At 31.2% G+C, this 19,697-nt stretch overlaps 1 protein-coding gene across 1 annotated transcript in view; it reads left to right on the forward strand.

Moving 5' to 3' along the window:
* The window catches only part of LOC129989219 (cell surface glycoprotein 1-like), a 32,493-nt gene extending 19,533 nt beyond the window's left edge, over positions 1-12,960 (forward strand). The window contains exons 9-11 of the mRNA XM_056097598.1: positions 3,110-3,259; positions 8,338-8,502; positions 12,619-12,960. Coding sequence (XP_055953573.1) covers positions 3,110-3,259; positions 8,338-8,502; positions 12,619-12,960 — 657 coding nt within the window. The remainder of the gene's footprint in view (positions 1-3,109; positions 3,260-8,337; positions 8,503-12,618) is intronic.
* Positions 12,961-19,697: the final 6,737 nt, after the last annotated feature.

The raw sequence follows: 19,697 nt of genomic DNA on the forward strand, positions 1-19,697 counted from the left end.
ATAAGACAGGAGTGGAAGATGAGGTACCACTTCACCTGATTTAAAGATCCGCAATAGACACGAAACGATTCGTATGGAGTAGGAATTCTCAATTTACAAAGATTTTGTGGCAGATTTTTTGCGAAAGTTAAAGATCTTTTAGTTTTAAAATGTGTGAAGATATATAGCTACAATATATGTACATAATATACTTAAATTTGATTTGAAATAAGTTTTTTGCATTGTTTATCTGTAAGCTAATGACGTACTATGCTCCGGATTTTTTACTCATTTTTATGCCAGGTTTATATTCGGCCAGTTATAAGACGGCCAGTAGGCAGCGCATGTGTAAAAATTGACCGATTTATATTTGCCACAATTTCATAAGAGAAGTTTTTGCATTTCGTTCTTGACTATAAATTGCATTGTTGGTGTCTTTGAAATTTTCTTTTTCACTGTGTATCGTATGAAAATGATGGATATTTACACAAAGAAACATAGTTAAATTTTAAAAAAATGATCAACATTCCTAAATTTGGAAAAACTACAGAAAAAAATGGCAAAATAAATGAAGAAAATACAATCTCGCATCAGAAAGAACAAAAAGCAAAAAAATGTCGGAATTAATCGGTGATAAGTGATCAATTTATTCACGCCAAAAACACCACCAAATTCTACAAACGCATGTGCAGTAAGCGAAAAAAAATACAGGCATGTTACTTCAGGGCAATTAATTCCCACGGACCTATTGCTTCCTGTATTTTTTGCAATGAAAAACTATTAACATCGTAAAATTAAAAAAAATTACCTATATTCATAATAACAAGCATTTTTTTAAGTATTTTAGGCTGATTTTATACTATCATATTTCACTGCTGAAATGAAACTTTGCATTGTTGTTATAAATATGTCATCCTGCCTTTTCCCCCCATCGTTCTGATTAAGATACGAAGATTCTGCTTATTTTTGTGTGTTGAGTAGTTTCGGTATAATATATGCTTCTATAAATGAAAGATTTTGCGTCCTTGCAATGAAGTTTTCACCTCAGAATCAAGCAATAGCGGAAAATTTTAAAGTGTCTCCACTTTAAAATATTGCTTTCTCTTGTAATGTAATTGTATGTATATACATGTAGAAAAAAAAACTTAGACAAATGCAAAGCATAACAAACAGAACTGATGTAAGACTTTTTAAATAATATAAATTATTTGTCTATCAAAATTTGAACTGCAAAAAAATCTTTTGCTGAGAAAACAGTTGAAATTTTCAGTAATCATTAATCCTGGCGAATCAAATGATCACCAAAGGTGGCTAATTAGAAATTTTTTTTAGAATAATATTCCAAAATTTAACGATACTTGATCTTAATTTGAATAGGTTCAATTACTCGGTAATTGTTAGTAATTTAAAGGAAAACTTAAAATTAAATTATCTTGAAGTTGCTTAAAAAAATATAAAGGCCTATAGACAGACACCTACTTTACCAATTGATAATATAGCTTGAAAAGAAAAAAATAAATATAAAAGTAACGGGAAAATATGCTTAAAATAACTCTTCATAAACAACATTTCATATTTTGCGTTTATCGCAATCAATTTAAGTCAATTACATTAACTGCAAATAAAAAGTTATTATTTTTTTCTGCATGTAAATCGCATTTCCCTTTATCAGTAACCTTCTTAATAGTGAGAAGGCATTTCTTTTCATTTTCATTGGAAGTTTGGAGAGGGGTGTGTGTCTCATCCTCGTCATTTAACCGCGGATCAAAATTATGAGATCTTTTCCAAAATAGCCCTAGTGTTGCTTTAAAACGGAACATTAATATAAATAAAACTAAATAAAAAATCCGATACGAGCTCGAACGAAATTGGGAAAGCACATTGTTCACGATTGAATCTCAAATGGATCTTTATCGAAATTCCAACTGTTGATAGTTTTGTTGTAAACCCTATACTGCAGTCGACAAGGAAATATATTTTTATTTCAGCAACATTATTAAAAATAGATTAATAATATTGTAGAAATAAAATACGGATTCTCTGCGTAATCAAGTCAAATATTTAGGCAATCACAATATTTTGCACTTCGGATTCGAGGAAGCGAAAAAAAAAAAAAAAAAACCGTATTGATTAATGATATAATACATTTATGTTTTTAATAATAAATAGAAAGGGAAAATCCCTCAATTTATTTATGTGCAATTTATTTACGTATTGAGGAAAAATGTTTCTAGCTAATCACTAATCAATCTCAGTGAGATGAAATATTTTCCTCCCCGCACAAAAAAAATGAAAGTAAAACAACTTCAGATGCTTCTTAAGATTATTTGCGCTTTGTAGCATACAGGAAAAAATCTAAATATATATTTTGAAGGCTTTTTATCAGCAAATTGAAACCACAATTCGATCCCGAGATACAATAACAAGATCACAATGCAAATTTCATTCATTTAAATCATTGCGCTTTGGACTTAATACGCGAAAAGATAGATAATAGATGCCGATAATAGATTCAAAATTTGATAAGAAATTGTACTTTAGATGCTAAAATTATATACCAAATTTTATCCAACTAGCTTCTCGTTTGACAGTTAATATGTCCACTTACACTGACATACAGGCAAACTTACTCAGAATGGACTTCGTTCAGAATTTGTGGAGTCCTGCAAATTCAATGTAAATATCACCTATCAAATTTCATCTGTTCAAAACATTTGAATCGTTGTCTTCAAATAAACAAAACACCCAAAAAGTGCTTTTTGAACAGTTCTACTTATATGGAAAAATTAAGAAAAAATCTCTAATCCCAATAGACGATTGAGTGTTGCTCGTAAGGGTAATAATGACAGCATTTAGTAAAACAATTTGTAATACGGTTATCATCTTGAAAAACAAACACACTAAAAAAAAACGCCATCCCACCGAATTCTTCGACATTTTTCTGATTATATTATTGGTTGTTATGAAATATGCATTTTAATCATTAACTGCTTCCTGCCTAACATTTGTGCTGTTGAGTGAATCGTTTCATTTTGAGTTGCGATTTAATTGGTGAAATATAAATGCGAAGTATCTAGATTGCGAAAATGTATTTTCGATATCAAATATGAATATCTTTTAACATTTCTAGAGAGCAGTTGAAGTGGCTGCAACGAGGAGCCCCCAACATATCCCAACCACTCCTTCTCGCAAACGGAGAAGCGAGTTGCGAGACACAGATCAGCCAGCTAAAAGAATTGCTGGAGAACTAAATGGAAACCAGTCGTCACCAAGTCGCATTGTGAGTATAGTTTCTGATGCAATTTCATATGTTTACCTAGTTGATTTTTTTTCAAAAGGTACAATGTTTAAAGCACTTATTAGTATGTAATAAATCTTAAATGGTGCCGATTGAGAGCGAAATTGATATTTAAACAGCATAAAACTTAAATTGATTGTTAAAATAAAATTTGTCTGTGCAACTTGTGGATGTTAAATCTGTATGCTAAATTTTACCACTCTAGCTCTTGCCGTTTCGTTATTATTTGCGAGCTCGGTTGTCCAAATATAGGATTTGAACTAAAATGGATTTTATTCAAATTTCGATAAGTATTTATAAATTCTGTGTGAAGGTCATACACAAAATTCAAAAAACTAAATCATCTTTTGAATTCTTTTTGTCAAGACATAACGCCAAAAATCTTTTTCGAACTAAAACATAGATATTCATCAATCTCTAATGTTGAAAGGTTTTGAAGATTGCAATATTTTTCTGTATATCGCATATCAGAAAGTTAAAAAGAAACGGAAAACAAGAATAAATACGTGCATTAATTCAGGCAGAGTGCGTTTTAACGAATAAAAAGCTAATAAACGAGCCGTTTTTGCATTTTATTTCTTTAATGCTGTATTCCTCTACGCATTCTTTGAAAGGCTCAGACAATGGTGGAGTCCACTTTAAAATTTCTTCTAATAAAAAAATGTAAAAAAAAAAGGCCTTTAATCTGTGTAGTAAAATATCATATTGCTTCAACGGCCAAAGTTTAAAACAGGGAAGAGTAGTACATTCGGGAAAAAACGGGAATATATTTTCAGTTGGAAAATACTGCTTTCATTGCGATAAAGGAAATCCAAGATAGACTGAGCTTTTACAATCGATTTGTTTACTGATAAAAAAAATTGAATTTTATATTTTATTCATGTTTTATTGATATATTTTATTGATGTTTTAATAACTATTATCAAATGATGGCGAAAAGGTAGTATATCCTTCAACCTGGAAATGTACTTTTCTTAAATTCTATATAAACTACATTCACTGTATACATTTAATTTGTAAAATATATGAAATTTTTCATTTATAATTCGCAATATTCAAAAATCTACGGGTATAAAAATTCAGATAAATCTGTGCAATATTAACAGAAATGCAAAAGGTTTTAGTCGCTGTTTCAGTGCATGCAAAGTCAACCAGTGCCACATTAATTTCCTTCAATTTCTTATTTCAGGCATAAACTCGGTAAATTTATCATGAGAAAGTGAATTTTTTAATGAATCTTAAGATTGAAGAAATTCGGAAAAATAAAAATTCACACTTCATTACGAAGTAGCCAACTTTGAATACGAGATACTTCGATGGGATTAATGATCGTTAAATTTTTAAATTAATTATTTTCTGCAACTTGGTATTTATGGTTTCTTCAGCAAATTATTAAATTCAAATTTTCATATTCATACAACTCATATTAGCCTTGCAACGTTCCTGTCATTGTTCTATGCATATCCTACTTTCTTTTCCGGCTTCCTAAAATTTGAATTTGAATCAGAAGTGATAAAACTTCAATCAATAAAAAAAAATGCTTTAATTGAAATTAAACATGTTTGTAAAAACGGCGAATGCAGAAAATAGAATTGTTCAAAAATGATGGCTTGTGTGTACTACAGAATAATATTTTTTTTTTTAAATATGCAATTTCTCAAAGGATTATTCAAAGAAAATTTTTGATTAATCATACAATTCATTTTAATTTTCTAACCAATTTTTAAATAAAAAGTATTGTTTCAGCTTGTATATTTAATCTTTATTTATATGTATAATAGTTGTTTTATTTAATTTGCACCTATGGTATACCAGACTTTGTCGCTATATTCCTCACTATTTATATTCAAGTTCAAATTTTTAATTCGAACTTATGTTAATACGATGACAACACGTTGATGAAAACTAATTTTTTCAAATTGACGCGCTCGTACAGATTAAATTTTCTTTTTTATTTTTTGAGAATTTTATTGTTGAAAAAAGGGTTAAAATTTATTTTTAAAAATTCGTAAAAAATCGATATTTAATGTTGAGGTTAATGCATTGCTATCATTAAAAAGACAATTATTTGAGCTTCAACTTGGTGCAAAAATTAAAGTTCCGCTGTAATATTTTTGGAAATTATAGCGGAGATAGGCCGAAATTTTGCTTAATTTTTAATTAAAATTCCATTAAAAAATTGTAAAAAAAATCGCAGCGAGATGCACATCACCGGCCTCCAAGTCATACTGTAGGTAGAACGTTCTGGCCTGTAGAGCGTTAGAAGTCTTATGTGCACTACAGAATAATTTTCATTATTTATAAAGTCTTAAAGAATTATTGAAAATAAATTTCACGGATTCAGTGAAAAAATCAGATTTCAGTTTTATTTTTAAAAGGATATAAACGCAATAATATTTTATTGTTTTTCTGTTCATAAATATATTTAAAAATGTAGAAGTTTTATGAAGTTTGAATTTTAAACAATCCTTTGGTCCTAAGGAATCATATTCTGCAAGATATTCTTGCCTCTCCAATTTTTTAAAAAATAAACGTTTTTATTTTCTGCGTTCAAATCTGACCGATTTATTAAGTTTTAAATATTGCAATATTAGAACAATCAATATTTTCATATTTTAGGGCCAATCACCCTTGAGAAACTCTGGGAGATGATTGGCTTCTTTGAGACGGTCAATGATATGTTTTATAATCAACTCTTTTTATAAAATAATGATGTTGAAATTTTCAAAAATCGGTCATCTTTAATGATTGATTTAGTTGATTGGAGTGCAACTTTTTTTTGATTGAAAAGATTATATTTTGAGCTTCAACTTGATGCAAAAAATCAATTTGAACTATAATATTTTCGGAAATTATAACGAAAAAAACGTCCATTTCGCTTAATTTTTAAATATAATTCAATTTTTTTAATGATGACAATGCTTTAATCTATTAAATTTCGATCTTTAACAAATTTTTAAAGAAATATTTTAATTATATTTTTCAACAATATAATTCGCACAAAATAAAAACAAAATTTAATCGGCCCGAGCATGTAAGTGAGAAAAAAATAGCTTTAATCAACACGTTGCCATCACACTAACAGAAGTTTCAATTAAAAAATAAATTAACTATTACTGCAAATTAAATATATAAATGTAATTTTTAGCATATGTCTGTATGAAGTGAAAAGAGATTCGAAATATAATACGTTCTAAGTAGTAAATGTAGGAAATGTTTTCTATGATCATTTACAATGTCTATATTATTAATTCAATAAAAGAGTTAAAGGCAAACGTGGTTTAATATACGTAGCATAATCACTCTAACCAGCATCCATCAGCTAATTTGGGGCATATATCTGCTGACAAAATGTTCTAAATGAGCTAAATTGTTGTATTTTTATAACTTGAGTCAATAAATGCTCCGCTGAATTACGAATTTTAAATTTTCATAGTTCCTCTGCTTTTTGAATCATATTTAACAAAATATTCCTCAAAAAACATTTAAAACAAATTATTGAACTTAAATCAATCACTAAAACTGACTAATTTATATAATTTGAATATTACTCATCAATAAAAACTGGCGATTTTAAATCACTTCATCGACCGTCTCAAAGAAGATACGCCAATCTTCTGTCAGTTTCTCGACAGTGAATAGCCTATGATTATGAGAATGCTGATTGTTCAAATATTCTTGAATAAAAACTTATAAAATGGGCCAGATTTAATCGCAGAAAAAAGAAATGTTTATTCTTTTAAAGTAGATATTTCAAGAGAATTTCGCCGAATGATTACTCAGGACAAAAGGACTGTATGAAATTTAAACTTTTTCTTAAGTATAATTACCGACTGAAAACAAATAAAATATTTTATTTATGATTTAAATATTTGAAAAGAAATTAAAAACTGAAGTTTATGAAGAAACAGAGAAACTTTTGTTAAATCATTTTTAAGATATTATATAAATTACGAAAATTATTCTGCAGCGCACGTACTACTTCAAAGCTGAACGACTATGCTTTCAATTTTTTTTAATAAAAAAACATGGTTGGTTTCAGTAAAAAAAATGTTTTCATGTTAATTGCAGTTTAACATTTCCACTCTGTTTCAAAGTTTAAAATGTTTGGCACTGGCAGAAATAGAGACAAGTAGTACAATGAACAGAACTGTTTGAACAGCCAAAATAATATTATGATTGAACTATATAATTTTCAAAATCTAAAGCAGAAAATATTTCGCAAAAAAAGAATCTATTCTGAAGCCTTGTTTCCTAAAATATTACGTAAGCATTTTAGCGAGCATTAATACCAGATAACCGGCTGGTCCCCAAAGGTGGCTAGTAATTAGTTTTTAAATATAATCATTTAAAATAAAATATTTTTGAATAAGATTAACAATAAATATTGTTAAAATAAGCTGGAATATAATTTTTTTTGAAACTGTATAGAAATGAAATGAATTGCAGATGCTTATTTCCTGCAACATTCCTTTAACTGCGAACATCTAACAGTAAAAAAAAAAAAAAACCCGCGATTTATTGCCAATACTTTTTTAACAAAATTTGGGTATCAGGAATAAATTTAGTTTAAAACGTAATTAGATATTGCTATTTCAACATTTTGAAGCTCAGTTGACGCATGCAAACTGACTAAGAAAGAAGCAGATATTTAAAGTCGAGGCAAAAAGGATTCACAACATGCATATCTTGGAGAGGATTTTGCACCTAAAGAACTTACCTTTAGAAGCGATTTCTTTAGGAGATGTCATTTAATTTTTCTTGAATGAATTAAAATTTTTAATTTTGAAATTTCTTTTTGAATGAATTGGCAAGATCTCAAATTATTCCATGGATTCCTTACAAACAGTTTATTAGATTAGAGGTTTATAAATGGTTTCAATTACATTAGTCATTTTGGTGTCATTCTGCTCTAAAAATGTTTCTAATGAATGTTAATTATCAATTGTATAGAACACTTCACATTCTTTCATATTTCATTCAATTGAATGTGTATAATATTTCCTTATTATATTATAAGATATTTTTTTTTGTAATTGATGAAGTATTCATTTTTTTAGGATGATGTTTCAATGATCGAACCTACTCCACCGCCACAACCTACTCCACCGCCACAACCTACTCCACCAACCGCACAACCTAGTCCTAGACCACGACCAGCAAGAGCTCCACGAAGGAGAGTTCAACAATTTCCACTTGTGCCAACTGCAACATATGATGGACCGGTGAGTTTACTGTTTGTTGAATTCGTATTTCATAGTATCACTGCCGAAATGAAGACAAGTCATTCACCTTTTATTCACAAAAACTTAACTAGAGAAAAATCAAGAAAATTCGTGAGAATTTTAAGAATATTTGTTCTATATAAAGCAGATTATCTGTATGAGTGAGTGAATCTGCAGTTTTTGTCCAACCTTGACGAAATTTGGCTCATGTTATCTTTAGCAATTGTCAAGTTCAAAAATTAAAATTTGAGTTAGTTAAAAATTGCAGTTCGATTTTACTTTCTTATGTGATTTCTGACAAAAATAATACTTCAAATATTTGTTAACAAATATTATAAAATTTATATTTTGGGTTAATCACCTTAGACGATCAGCTGTTTGCCAGACATATTGGTTATGTTTAAATTCAGTTCAATCGTTTGGATATAGCTTCATGTCCCTGATTTTGTCAAATTCAGATATTAAAACCATACCTTGTCATTTTAACGTTTTGTGTTCATAGTGTTTATTTTTTAATGGAGCCAAATACCATGATATTATAATGCTATTTGAGGATTCCATATTCGCATGTTTCTCTTGTAAATTTCTGGATTTATAACTTCACTCTTTTTAATCAGTCTTGTATAGTTTTCTAAAAATCTTTCTTTAGTTTTCAGTAAAAGAAAATTCCCACTATTATATTTGATAAAATGATAAATACTCTTTGATTTTTAAGACAGTAATGTAAGCTATGTTGGAAATCAAATAAAAAATGCATTTTAAAATATCGAAATTTCAGAGAATTTTCATGACTAGCAAATTTGCATCAATTAAGGAAAAGTTTTATTAAATTTTGAAATGGTGTAGAATTTATTTTTGTGCAATAATATTATTGAAAGCGGTTTCGAAAAAAAATCAAACTTTAGTTTAATTTCTAATGAATAAGATTTATAATTTTTTGAAGAAAATCACTCTAAATTTCAAATTTTCACCTACAAAAGATTTGCGTGGTACACTTTGTCTCCGAGGACAAATGGTTAGTTCACTTACTCTCTCTCACTCCATATTTTTTAATGGACATTTCCTTTTGGTTCCGAATTTAACTACAGAATTCAGCATTATTTTAACTTTGGAATACGTCGAATGTAGGCAACATTTTTCTGTTAACAGTTACAGTGAAACGCTAAGAACATTTTTATTATTTCATATTGTGTTCAATCATTTAATTTTGCAAAGTCTTTTTTTAAATATATGGTTTTAAGATTTTGTAGATATTTAACTTTGAATTAATTGCTTTTACTATTGAATTTCATATGTACGAAATGAGATATATAAATTTTCATTGTTTTATTACATTGTTTGCTGTTTTATTATTTGAATTGCATCTGCAAAGAAGTCCGTAACTAATTTTCTAAAAAGTTCTTATAAAAGCATTACGAAATTTTGTGTATAAGTACTTTTCAATCGAAGAAAAAAAGGTTTGGTTCTTGTATTAAAATACAAATTTTGGGGCAAATGTAATGAAGGGATATAATATCACTAGGAAGTGAATAGATACATAGTTAAAATTATATGCATGCAAATGATTAAAAGAAAATTTGAAATTTCATCTCCTTTTTTTCAAATAATTTTAAGTGCATAGGAACGGTCACTCACTCAAAACTGAAAAAAAAAGTTTAAACCAAATCGTATAAATCTGAATTTAGAGCACGAGTTTAGAAGAATTCACAGTTTCTGAGAAAGTGATCCACCCTGCATTATTCTGGTGTCGTTCATTTTACAATAAAAAAAAAAAGTATCATTCGAAATGGATTAACATACAGAGGTTGGACAAAATAAGGGAAACATCTTGAAAAATTGACAAAATATATTTTAATATGGTGTAGGACCACCTTTTTGAGGCAATTACAGCCTCAATTCTCCGAGGTAATGATTGTGAATGGTTTCCAAAAGAAGTTTAGCCTATTCTTCAGTTAAAACACCTAATTCTTTTAGAGACGATGGCGGAGGAAATCCACTTATTGCTTGACTCTCTAAAATCGACCATACGACCATAAATGCTCTCTGTTGAGATCTGGGGGTTGTGGTTGCCACATGAGATGCTCAACTTTATTAGAATGTTCCTCGTGCCATTGTTTAACAATTCTAGCTGTATGGATTGGTGCATTATCATCTTGAAAGATGGCGTTCCCTTCCAGAAACAGTTCTTGAACCATGGGATGAACTTGGTCACCCTAAATTCCTAGGTCTCGGCTGTTAATTCTTCCATGAATTGAAATCATTGGCCCATAGGATTTCCAAGAAATGGCATTCCAGATCATCAAAGAACCTCCGCCATGTTTAACAGTTGGGAAAAGGCAGTCTGAATGAAATGCTTCTTTCGGCTGTCCCCAAATGTACATTCGGCCGGAGGTTGGAAATAGAGTAAACGATGATTCGTCAGAGAAAATTACATTTTCCCACTGCTCGAGGGACCAGTTCTAGAGGCTTCTACATCACTCTAAACGCTTTGAAGCATTTGTCTTTGAGAGTAGGGGCTTTCTAATTGCAGATCTTCCGTCGAATCCAGATTTTTGGAGCTTCCGACGAACAGTTTTCGTGGAAACTGGGTTCTTGCAGGTGTTCATTGAGCTCTGCAGTAATTTTAGGTGCCGTGGTCTTGCGATCCTCTCTAGCAATTCGATTTAGAGACCGACGATCACTCGGAGAGAACTTCGATTTTCGGCCAGACCTGTGCATTGCTCAGGACGTTTTTCCTTCTTTTTCAACAGCAGTCATTACTTTTGAGGCAGTACTTCTTGAAACGCCAAGCATTCGGGAAGTTTGTTACACTAGCGTCTGCCATACGAGCACCAACAATTTGACCTTTTTGAAGTCCGAGAGGTCTGCCATTTTTATAAGGTTATAACCTCTTTTCAAAAATTTCTGTAAAAAAAGTTATCTTAAATAAACATATCAAATAACGAAAATAATAAAACTAAAAAACATTGAAATATGTCAAGTTTTGATTGTTTATAACATGTTCAAAGATTATGATGCCAAAATGTTAGGTAATTCCATTATTTTGCCCAACCCTTGTGTAACATTAAAATACAGATAAAAAATATATTATATCGTGAAAAAAATAAAATCGAATTTCCTGCAACACTAATAATAGAATGCAACATATCGCAAGTAAATGACTTCAACCTTATGAACTTTGCTTTTTTTCCCCCATGAAATCGTTGCGTCTTCAAAAAACCTTTTTAAAAATGTTAAAAATTAGAATAAAAATTATACTTTAATAAATTAATCATGGATATTTGTTATCAGTGAATGGTGTATAAATAGTTCTGAAATTTGGAAAAATATAGTGCAAATAATATACTTAATTTATTAGTGAAGCTATAATTTTTTTTTGGCATTAAAAAAATCCTCTTTTTTTTTCTCTTACTATAAAAAACATGCAGGCACCTTCGAATAGCAATATTTTTTCAAAATTTCATTACATACAATAAAATTACAAACTTTGAAATTTTCTAATGTTTCATTTGTTACAGTGATCAAAATTCCGCAGTTGCTTTCGAAGTTCCTGCGAGACTCAATAAATGAATGAATAAAATTTTGATCATTTCATTGTATCGATTGTTTTAAGTAAATGGAAGTAAACCCTGAGTTATGACGGCCGGGTCGCTGGATTCGTAGGAGAACGCCTTGTTAAAATTTGTTGATTGCTGCCAAGTATTTTAATAGATCTCGTAGACCGCTCAGTAAAAATTCCGTATAGAAATGAGCTGATGGAATTTAAATTTGGTTGTATATACAACCTTCCACTGCACGATAAAGCAAATATTGATTTTTTAACGATATATTATTGCATTTTTTTTAGTTATCGTTTCCCAAAGTGACGTCCTTGATTTTGGGATCAAAGAAACGGTTACTCCTTGCATTTCCCTAAGAATGAATTTAAATATTAATTTTTATTGTAGAAAATTAGATAAAAGTTGAATGCAAATTAGAAAATATAAATTTATTATCCCCAATTCAAGCACTAAAAAGTCCCATTTAGATTAGATCTACATCATTTCGTTGGTTGTAATATATTTTGTATGATTTTTTTTTAAAAAAATCTGTGCTAAACTTATGATTGTTTTTCAGCCCAATAACGATGCGGCGATCGAAGAAAGGATCCAGGAACGTCTCCGGCGTTTGGCGGCCAAGGACCGCCTCGACGACCTCTTCGAGAGGATCCGAGACGCCAACCCGGAGGTAAGAGTCACCAGGGCTTTATTCGATAGAAGAATCAAGGACCTGGTAGGCGATCAGAGCCGTGCCGAGCTCGGCATCAATTTAGATGCAATTCCGGCAGCGGATTCCCCCGAAGAGTATTTGGTGCTCTGCCGATATGCCTTGGCCCGTGATGTGGCTCTCTGTGCAAAACGGAGGCAAATCGCGGACCGGGACATATCGGTAGCCATCGAACACCTTTGGGTGGCTTAAATCATTAACAACAACTTTCTGCCTGTCGGAATGAGCACTAGTTCCTCTGAATTTTAAATTCATTTATTTACATTATAAGCAAAAACTTTTAATTTGGCTTAATTTATTAAATATCTTTTTACTTAATTTTATATTAACTTGATTTGGCTTATTTTTTCTCAATTTCTTTCATTATTCTTTATTTTTTTTATATCAAAATTGTTTGGCATTTTATTCGAAATTCTTGTCAATTTTGTTTTCTATTTCGGAGGGCTAGCGGCCGGCTCTCGCGCTTGTTTTGGTTGCGGAGAGATAATGCGGTTATTGCGGAGAGATTACTCTGCGAATCGGATTGTCCTTTGGTTCTTCTATTGGAGACGGCTCTGGTGACTTATTTTATGTTTTTATATTTTTAGAAATTTCCTCTGTATTAGTACCATTGCTCAATTTACATGTATGGATCCCAAAATTGCTTCACCGCATTTTTATAAAAATCATCTAGAAAGATGCATGCCCGAAACGGATCATCTTAATAGTAGCCATCGCAGCAACTTGCAATTTCATTATAAACTGGGGGTGGTTCAGAAGAGCACGAAAAAACATCGTTCATTTTGTTTGTCATGTTCATGAAAATAATAACCTCTCTAAACTCTGAGAAAATTACGAGAGTGAACGATTTAAAAGTACAAACGTCTTATAAGACAAGATTCTGTTCGGAAAGTTTCTGCAGGAGGAAGAGTGCAGGTTGACGCTTCATGTCGGGTGTCATACGAAGGGTTGGAAGCGAATCCCTCGTCTCTATTGCCAATATTTGATGAAATTTATTTCCTGATATCTTTCATACACCAAACATATTAATTAAAAACATTCTGTAATGTTCATTTCTCCCGTATCATTCAATAAAAATACGATTTGAATACCGTCTTATTGATATAGAATGATTGAAAGAATTTTCTAGGCTTCTTTATCCAGCTTACTTGAAGTCAGTAATTACATTTTCTAATCGGCGATTAAAAAAAAATGTATCGTGAGAAAATGTCAGGAGAAAATATTTAATCAACGTATTTCTATTGATGTAACTTTCGGCATTTTATCCTTTATTAAAAGTAGAAATATTTAATCATCGAAAAATGGCAAAATCTATTGCAGATGTTCCTAAACTATTCTAGATTTTCAGAGCAACAATTGGAAATTACCAACCTCGCACAGGCCCAAGTATTACAGTTTACTTTTTTTTGCTATTTAAAACATGATGAATATCATTCAACTTCCCCTCATTTGAATTTTGATCTTTATTTCAACAAATAATACGAATATCGACTTTTCTCAAAATTTCTTAATTGGCATATTCATTTTCTTCCGATTCGCACCACATGCTAATACATTCTGTGAAATGTTCCAAAGTAAAGTGATATTGATTTGACAATTACATTTATTTCATTATTATAATGAAAATACTCTAAAAATTGGAATCAAATTTAAATCATTACCTCAAAGGTACCATGTTTGCATGAAATCGCAAAAGATACAGAAAATAGTAAAGCGTTTAATAAATTTATTTAAAATATAATTTAAGGCCTAAGATCTGAATCAGTTGAATACCAATTTCATTTGGAACGAAAAAAGATAACACCAGTAAAACTGTTAAATCTGCTGTTACTTGTTCGCTTGTTAAATTTCCTAACTATTTGAAATAATAAAGTTCCAATGTATTCAATAAGAAAATGGGTAACGTTGATCTGTTCGTCATTAATAAATCATTCCCAGAATAAACTGCTTCAAAGAGATTAAATTTACAATCTCTGAAAGGTTTACAGATGTGTATACCATAGCATTGTTTTCATTCAAATCAATTGTTATCAAGCCATTAAAAGGTATTTGTGATGAAGGATATTTAGGAGCTGATGAAATGTTTCTAACTCTTCAATATTCGAATAAGCATGGTATTTAATGTTTAAAAATATTGTTGTGAATTTTTAAAACGAGTGTTTAAGCAGACATTATGCGCCTGGAATCTGAGGAGCATAACCGAATAGTATGGGGTATTGAGATAAAAGTAAAAAATTCGAAACATTATCGAATTGAAATTTAAATTTTTGCTTTCTATGGCAGGATTTTTTTGTAGGAAAATATTTTTCTTTAAGATGTAGATTTTTCAGTTCTTTGTAGTCACTCTAATTTTGTCCCTAATATCAAAATAAAAATGAATTTTGAATTTTTAGAACGAATGATTTCATAGATTTGATATAAAACTAATTTTAGCATACCGAATTTGCTTTTAAATGTTTAAAGTTTGTGGCCACATAATTTGAGAAATTATTCAAATATTTGAGTTTACACTGGAATATTCAAGTACAATTTGTGAAGTGTTTCTTTGGAAAGTGGAAAATGAATCCTCTATATGAATTTTTTTTTCAAGTGTTCAATGCTTAGTGAAATTCTGCTGTATATTTTATGCATGTGTTTTTTAACCCCTTGCCAACGAACTTCTTGTCATATTCAGGGATACAAATTTCGCAATTTGTCACAAATTCGTATTTACTTAAAACGTCTTTAAATATTAAATTTTTATTTCAAACTTCTTTCAAATTTTTAAATAAGATATATAAACCATTGTTTTCTAAATTTCGGTTTCTGCCCATGGATGCAATTTGAAAATTTACTAAAAAATGGCTTCTTTCTCGTTTTTTTTTAGCTTAGAGGGCTTTAAAATTGTATTGAAGTTGGAGTAGGTGGCAAGGGGTTTAAAGGATGGCAAATATTCTATTCAGAAGGAAAATGAAAATGTAATTTGAGACTTCCAAAGTATTTTTCGAACAAAACGTAATTTTTTTTAAATCCTTAATAAATCTCAATTAAAATTTAAATCCTAATTTTTTAAAAAAAATCTATTTTATCTAATGAAATAAAGGACGTCCCGTGATTGAATGATTAATTTGCATTGGACGTTAATTTCTTACTGATTTAAATGCGTTTGAACACACTTGAAATTAGAAGTTGAACATAGGTATGCTTATAAACTTAATTGTTCAAAACGATTTATATTCGAAACTCTTTTCCAAAATTAAACAACAGCAAAAAAAAAAAACGTTGTTAAAAATTTGAAATGATTAAAATTTTATTTCCATCCGATAATATTTAAAATATATTTAAAAAAAACATAACTTGGAGTCTCAAATTATTTGGTCAAAGAATTCGTTTATTATAAAATCATGAATATTGAATATTTTTAGTTACAGTACCATTTTATTCTTAAAATGTAAATCTGATTTATCATTTGTTTGTTGCATCATCAAGAAAGTGGTGATTTATATGTAATGCAAATACACTTGTGCGCAAATTTGAGAACGTAATGGGTAATTTATCTTAATGTAAGTGGAAGGTATAAAGAATTAATATTGCTCTGCTAATCAAGTGACGTTACTCGTATCTAGCAATAAATGAGAAAAATAAAGATGCAGCACTCTTCTGTCATATATGCCAAAATAACCAGAACAAATAAGTCTTTTGAAAGAAAGCCTTAACATTGAATGTTATATAGAACAGAAATGCAAGCAATGCTTTTCCAAGAAAATAATTGGACTCAAACGCGCCTCTCGCACAAATTAAAAAAAAAATCAAGATGAATCCGGAGGTCAAATCTTATTTGAAGAACAGACTGCTCACAATCACAAGCACTTGCCTTAATTTTAAACAAAGGCAAATTAAGCACTTGCCTTAAGTTTCATGCTAGTAACATCATTTCTCATCTGGCAAGGAAAGGAGGGTGTCGAGGTTTGGAATGAGAAATAAAAATCTCATGCTGTCTTTCATGTAGCTCCAAGGACTTTGGTTGAGCAGTTCCGCTTCCGTGAACGGACCTACAAATACGGAATTATTGTTGATTTTATGTTCCCCTCTATGACTATCGGTATTGGAAGATAGGCATGGGGCAATAACAAATCTTCATGTCACTCAGTATTGCTCATCATGAAACAGAAGGTTGTTCTTCCGGAAGAATGGACTGCTCAGCCGAGCGCAGGATTGGAAACGTATCTACCAGTCCGTGCTCTTTCCTCTTTGACTATCAAATTTCCAAAATATGCATGAGAAAATAAACAAATCTTCAGACGTCCTTTCACAGCATTGCTCATCATCAAACAGAAGGTTGTTCTTCCGAAAGAATGGACTGCTCAGCCGAGCTCAGGATTGGAAACGTATCTACCAGTCAGTGCTCTTTCCTCTTTGACTATCAAATTTCCAAAATATGCATGAGAAAAAAAACAAATCTTCAGACGTCCTTTCACAGCATTGCTCATCATCAAACAGAAGGTTGTTCTTCCGAAAGAATGGACTGCTCAGCCGAGCTCAGGATTGGAAACGTATCTACCAGTCAGTGCTCTTTCCTTTTTGACTATCAAATTTCAAAAATATGCACGAGAAAAAAAAACAAATCTTCACACGTCCTTTCACAGCATTGCTCATCATCAAACAGAAGGTTGTTCTTCCGGAAGAATGGACTTTTCAGCCGAGCGCAGGATTGGAAACGTATCTACCAGTCCATGCTCTTTCCTCTTTGACTATCAAATTTCCAAAATATGCATGAGGAAAAAGCAAATCTTCACACGTCCTTTCACAGCATAGCTCATCATCAAACAGAAGGTTGTTTTTCCGGAAGAATGGACTGCTCAACCGAGCGCAGGATTGGAAACGTATCTACCAGTCCGTGCTCTTTCCTTTTTGACTATCAAATTTCCAAAATATGCATGAGGAAAAAACAAATCTTCACACGTCCTTTCACAGCATTGCTCATCATCAAACAGAAGGTTGTTCTTCCGGAAGAATGGACTTTTCAGCCGAGCGCAGGATTGGAAACGTATCTACCAGTCCGTGCTCTTTCCTCTTTGACTATCAAATTTCCAAAATATGCATGAGGAAAAAACAAATCTTCACACGTCCTTTCACAGCATTGCTCATCATCAAACAGAAGGTTGTTCTTCCGGAAGAATGGACTTTTCAGCCGAGCGCAGGATTGGAAACGTATCTACCAGTCCGTGCTCTTTCCTCTTTGACTATCAAATTTCCAAAATATGCATGAGGAAGAAACAAATCTTCACACGTCCTTTCACAGCATTGCTCATCATCAAACAGAAGGTTGTTCTTCCGAAAGAATGGACTGCTCAGCCGAGCTCAGGATTGGAAACGTATCTACCAGTCAGTGCTCTTTCCTCTTTGACTATCAAATTTCCAAAATATGCATGAGAAAAAAAACAAATCTTCAGACGTCCTTTCACAGCATTGCTCATCATCAAACAGAAGGTTGTTCTTCCGAAAGAATGGACTGCTCAGCCGAGCTCAGGATTGGAAACGTATCTACCAGTCAGTGCTCTTTCCTTTTTGACTATCAAATTTCAAAAATATGCACGAGAAAAAAAACAAATCTTCACACGTCCTTTCACAGCATTGCTCATCATCAAACAGAAGGTTGTTCTTCCGGAAGAATGGACTTTTCAGCCGAGCGCAGGATTGGAAACGTATCTACCAGTCCATGCTCTTTCCTCTTTGACTATCAAATTTCCAAAATATGCATGAGGAAAAAGCAAATCTTCACACGTCCTTTCACAGCACAGCTCATCATCAAACAGAAGGTTGTTCTTCCGGAAGAATGGACTTTTCAGCCGAGCGCAGGATTGGAAACGTATCTACCAGTCCGTGCTCTTTCCTCTTTGACTATCAAATTTCCAAAATATGCATGAGGAAGAAACAAATCTTCACTTCCTGTCACAGCATTGCTTATAATCAAACAGAAGGTTGTTCTTCCGAAAGAATGGACTGCTCAACTGAGCGCAGGATTGGAAACGTATCTACCACTCCGTGCTATTTCCTCTTTGACTATCATATTTCCAAGATAGGCATGAGGGAATACACCACCGATGTTTAAATAAAGTACACATTTGGTAAAAGGATAAAAGGTTGAAAGGAGAGAAGCGATTGCCTCGCATCATGGACTTGAAAACTTCGAAAATTGCGGACGTTAAAAAAAAAAAAAAACCTTGTGGGGGAAAACTGTAGAAATATTATGGATTGTGAAAGAAACTTTTTGTCCATGCCTTTAAGTTCCAGTCTCTTCCATGCGTCTCCAAGAACTTTGAAAATGAATCCTGGTGCTGTAGCGAACGAACATTCACTTGCCACCCTTATTATTATTCCTCATCTTCATGCTCACGGATGTTTATTTTCTATAAAAGAACTGTTGTAAACAAGAACGCTGTTGGAAATGTTTCTAATTTGTATTTGTCCATTTAGAGGCTTGATCATTGAGAAACTTTTTTCATAGAGTACTTCGTCCATTTACTACCATGGAAAAAAAAAAAACAATATTCAATCTTGGTAGTAGTAAATTTTTTTCAGAAAATTAAAAAAAAAAAAAAGTTTTCTTGTGATTACGTCGAATTTCTTACTGCCATATTTTGGGTACATGAAGACTGCGATAATTTGTATAATGAACGAAATCTTCATGTTATGGATCAACAATTCAGTTCGCATTAATATACGATCATACAAGGTGAAATTCATCAAAGAATGCTTCGTGTCATGTATAATCTGTACTCAATGAGCAAAGAAAATTTATTAAAAATTTAAATTTTGAAGAATTTGAAAAAATTTCAAATTTATTAAAAATTTGAAAAAGTAATCATGAAAAAAGTAAATATTCACTTTTTTTAAACGAAAGATTCACCACTTTATCGCTAATCTTGTAGAACTGAGAAGAATTTCAT

Source organism: Argiope bruennichi, chromosome 10, assembly GCF_947563725.1.
Source record: "Argiope bruennichi chromosome 10, qqArgBrue1.1, whole genome shotgun sequence".
Taxonomy (NCBI): Eukaryota; Metazoa; Arthropoda; class Arachnida; order Araneae; family Araneidae; genus Argiope; species Argiope bruennichi.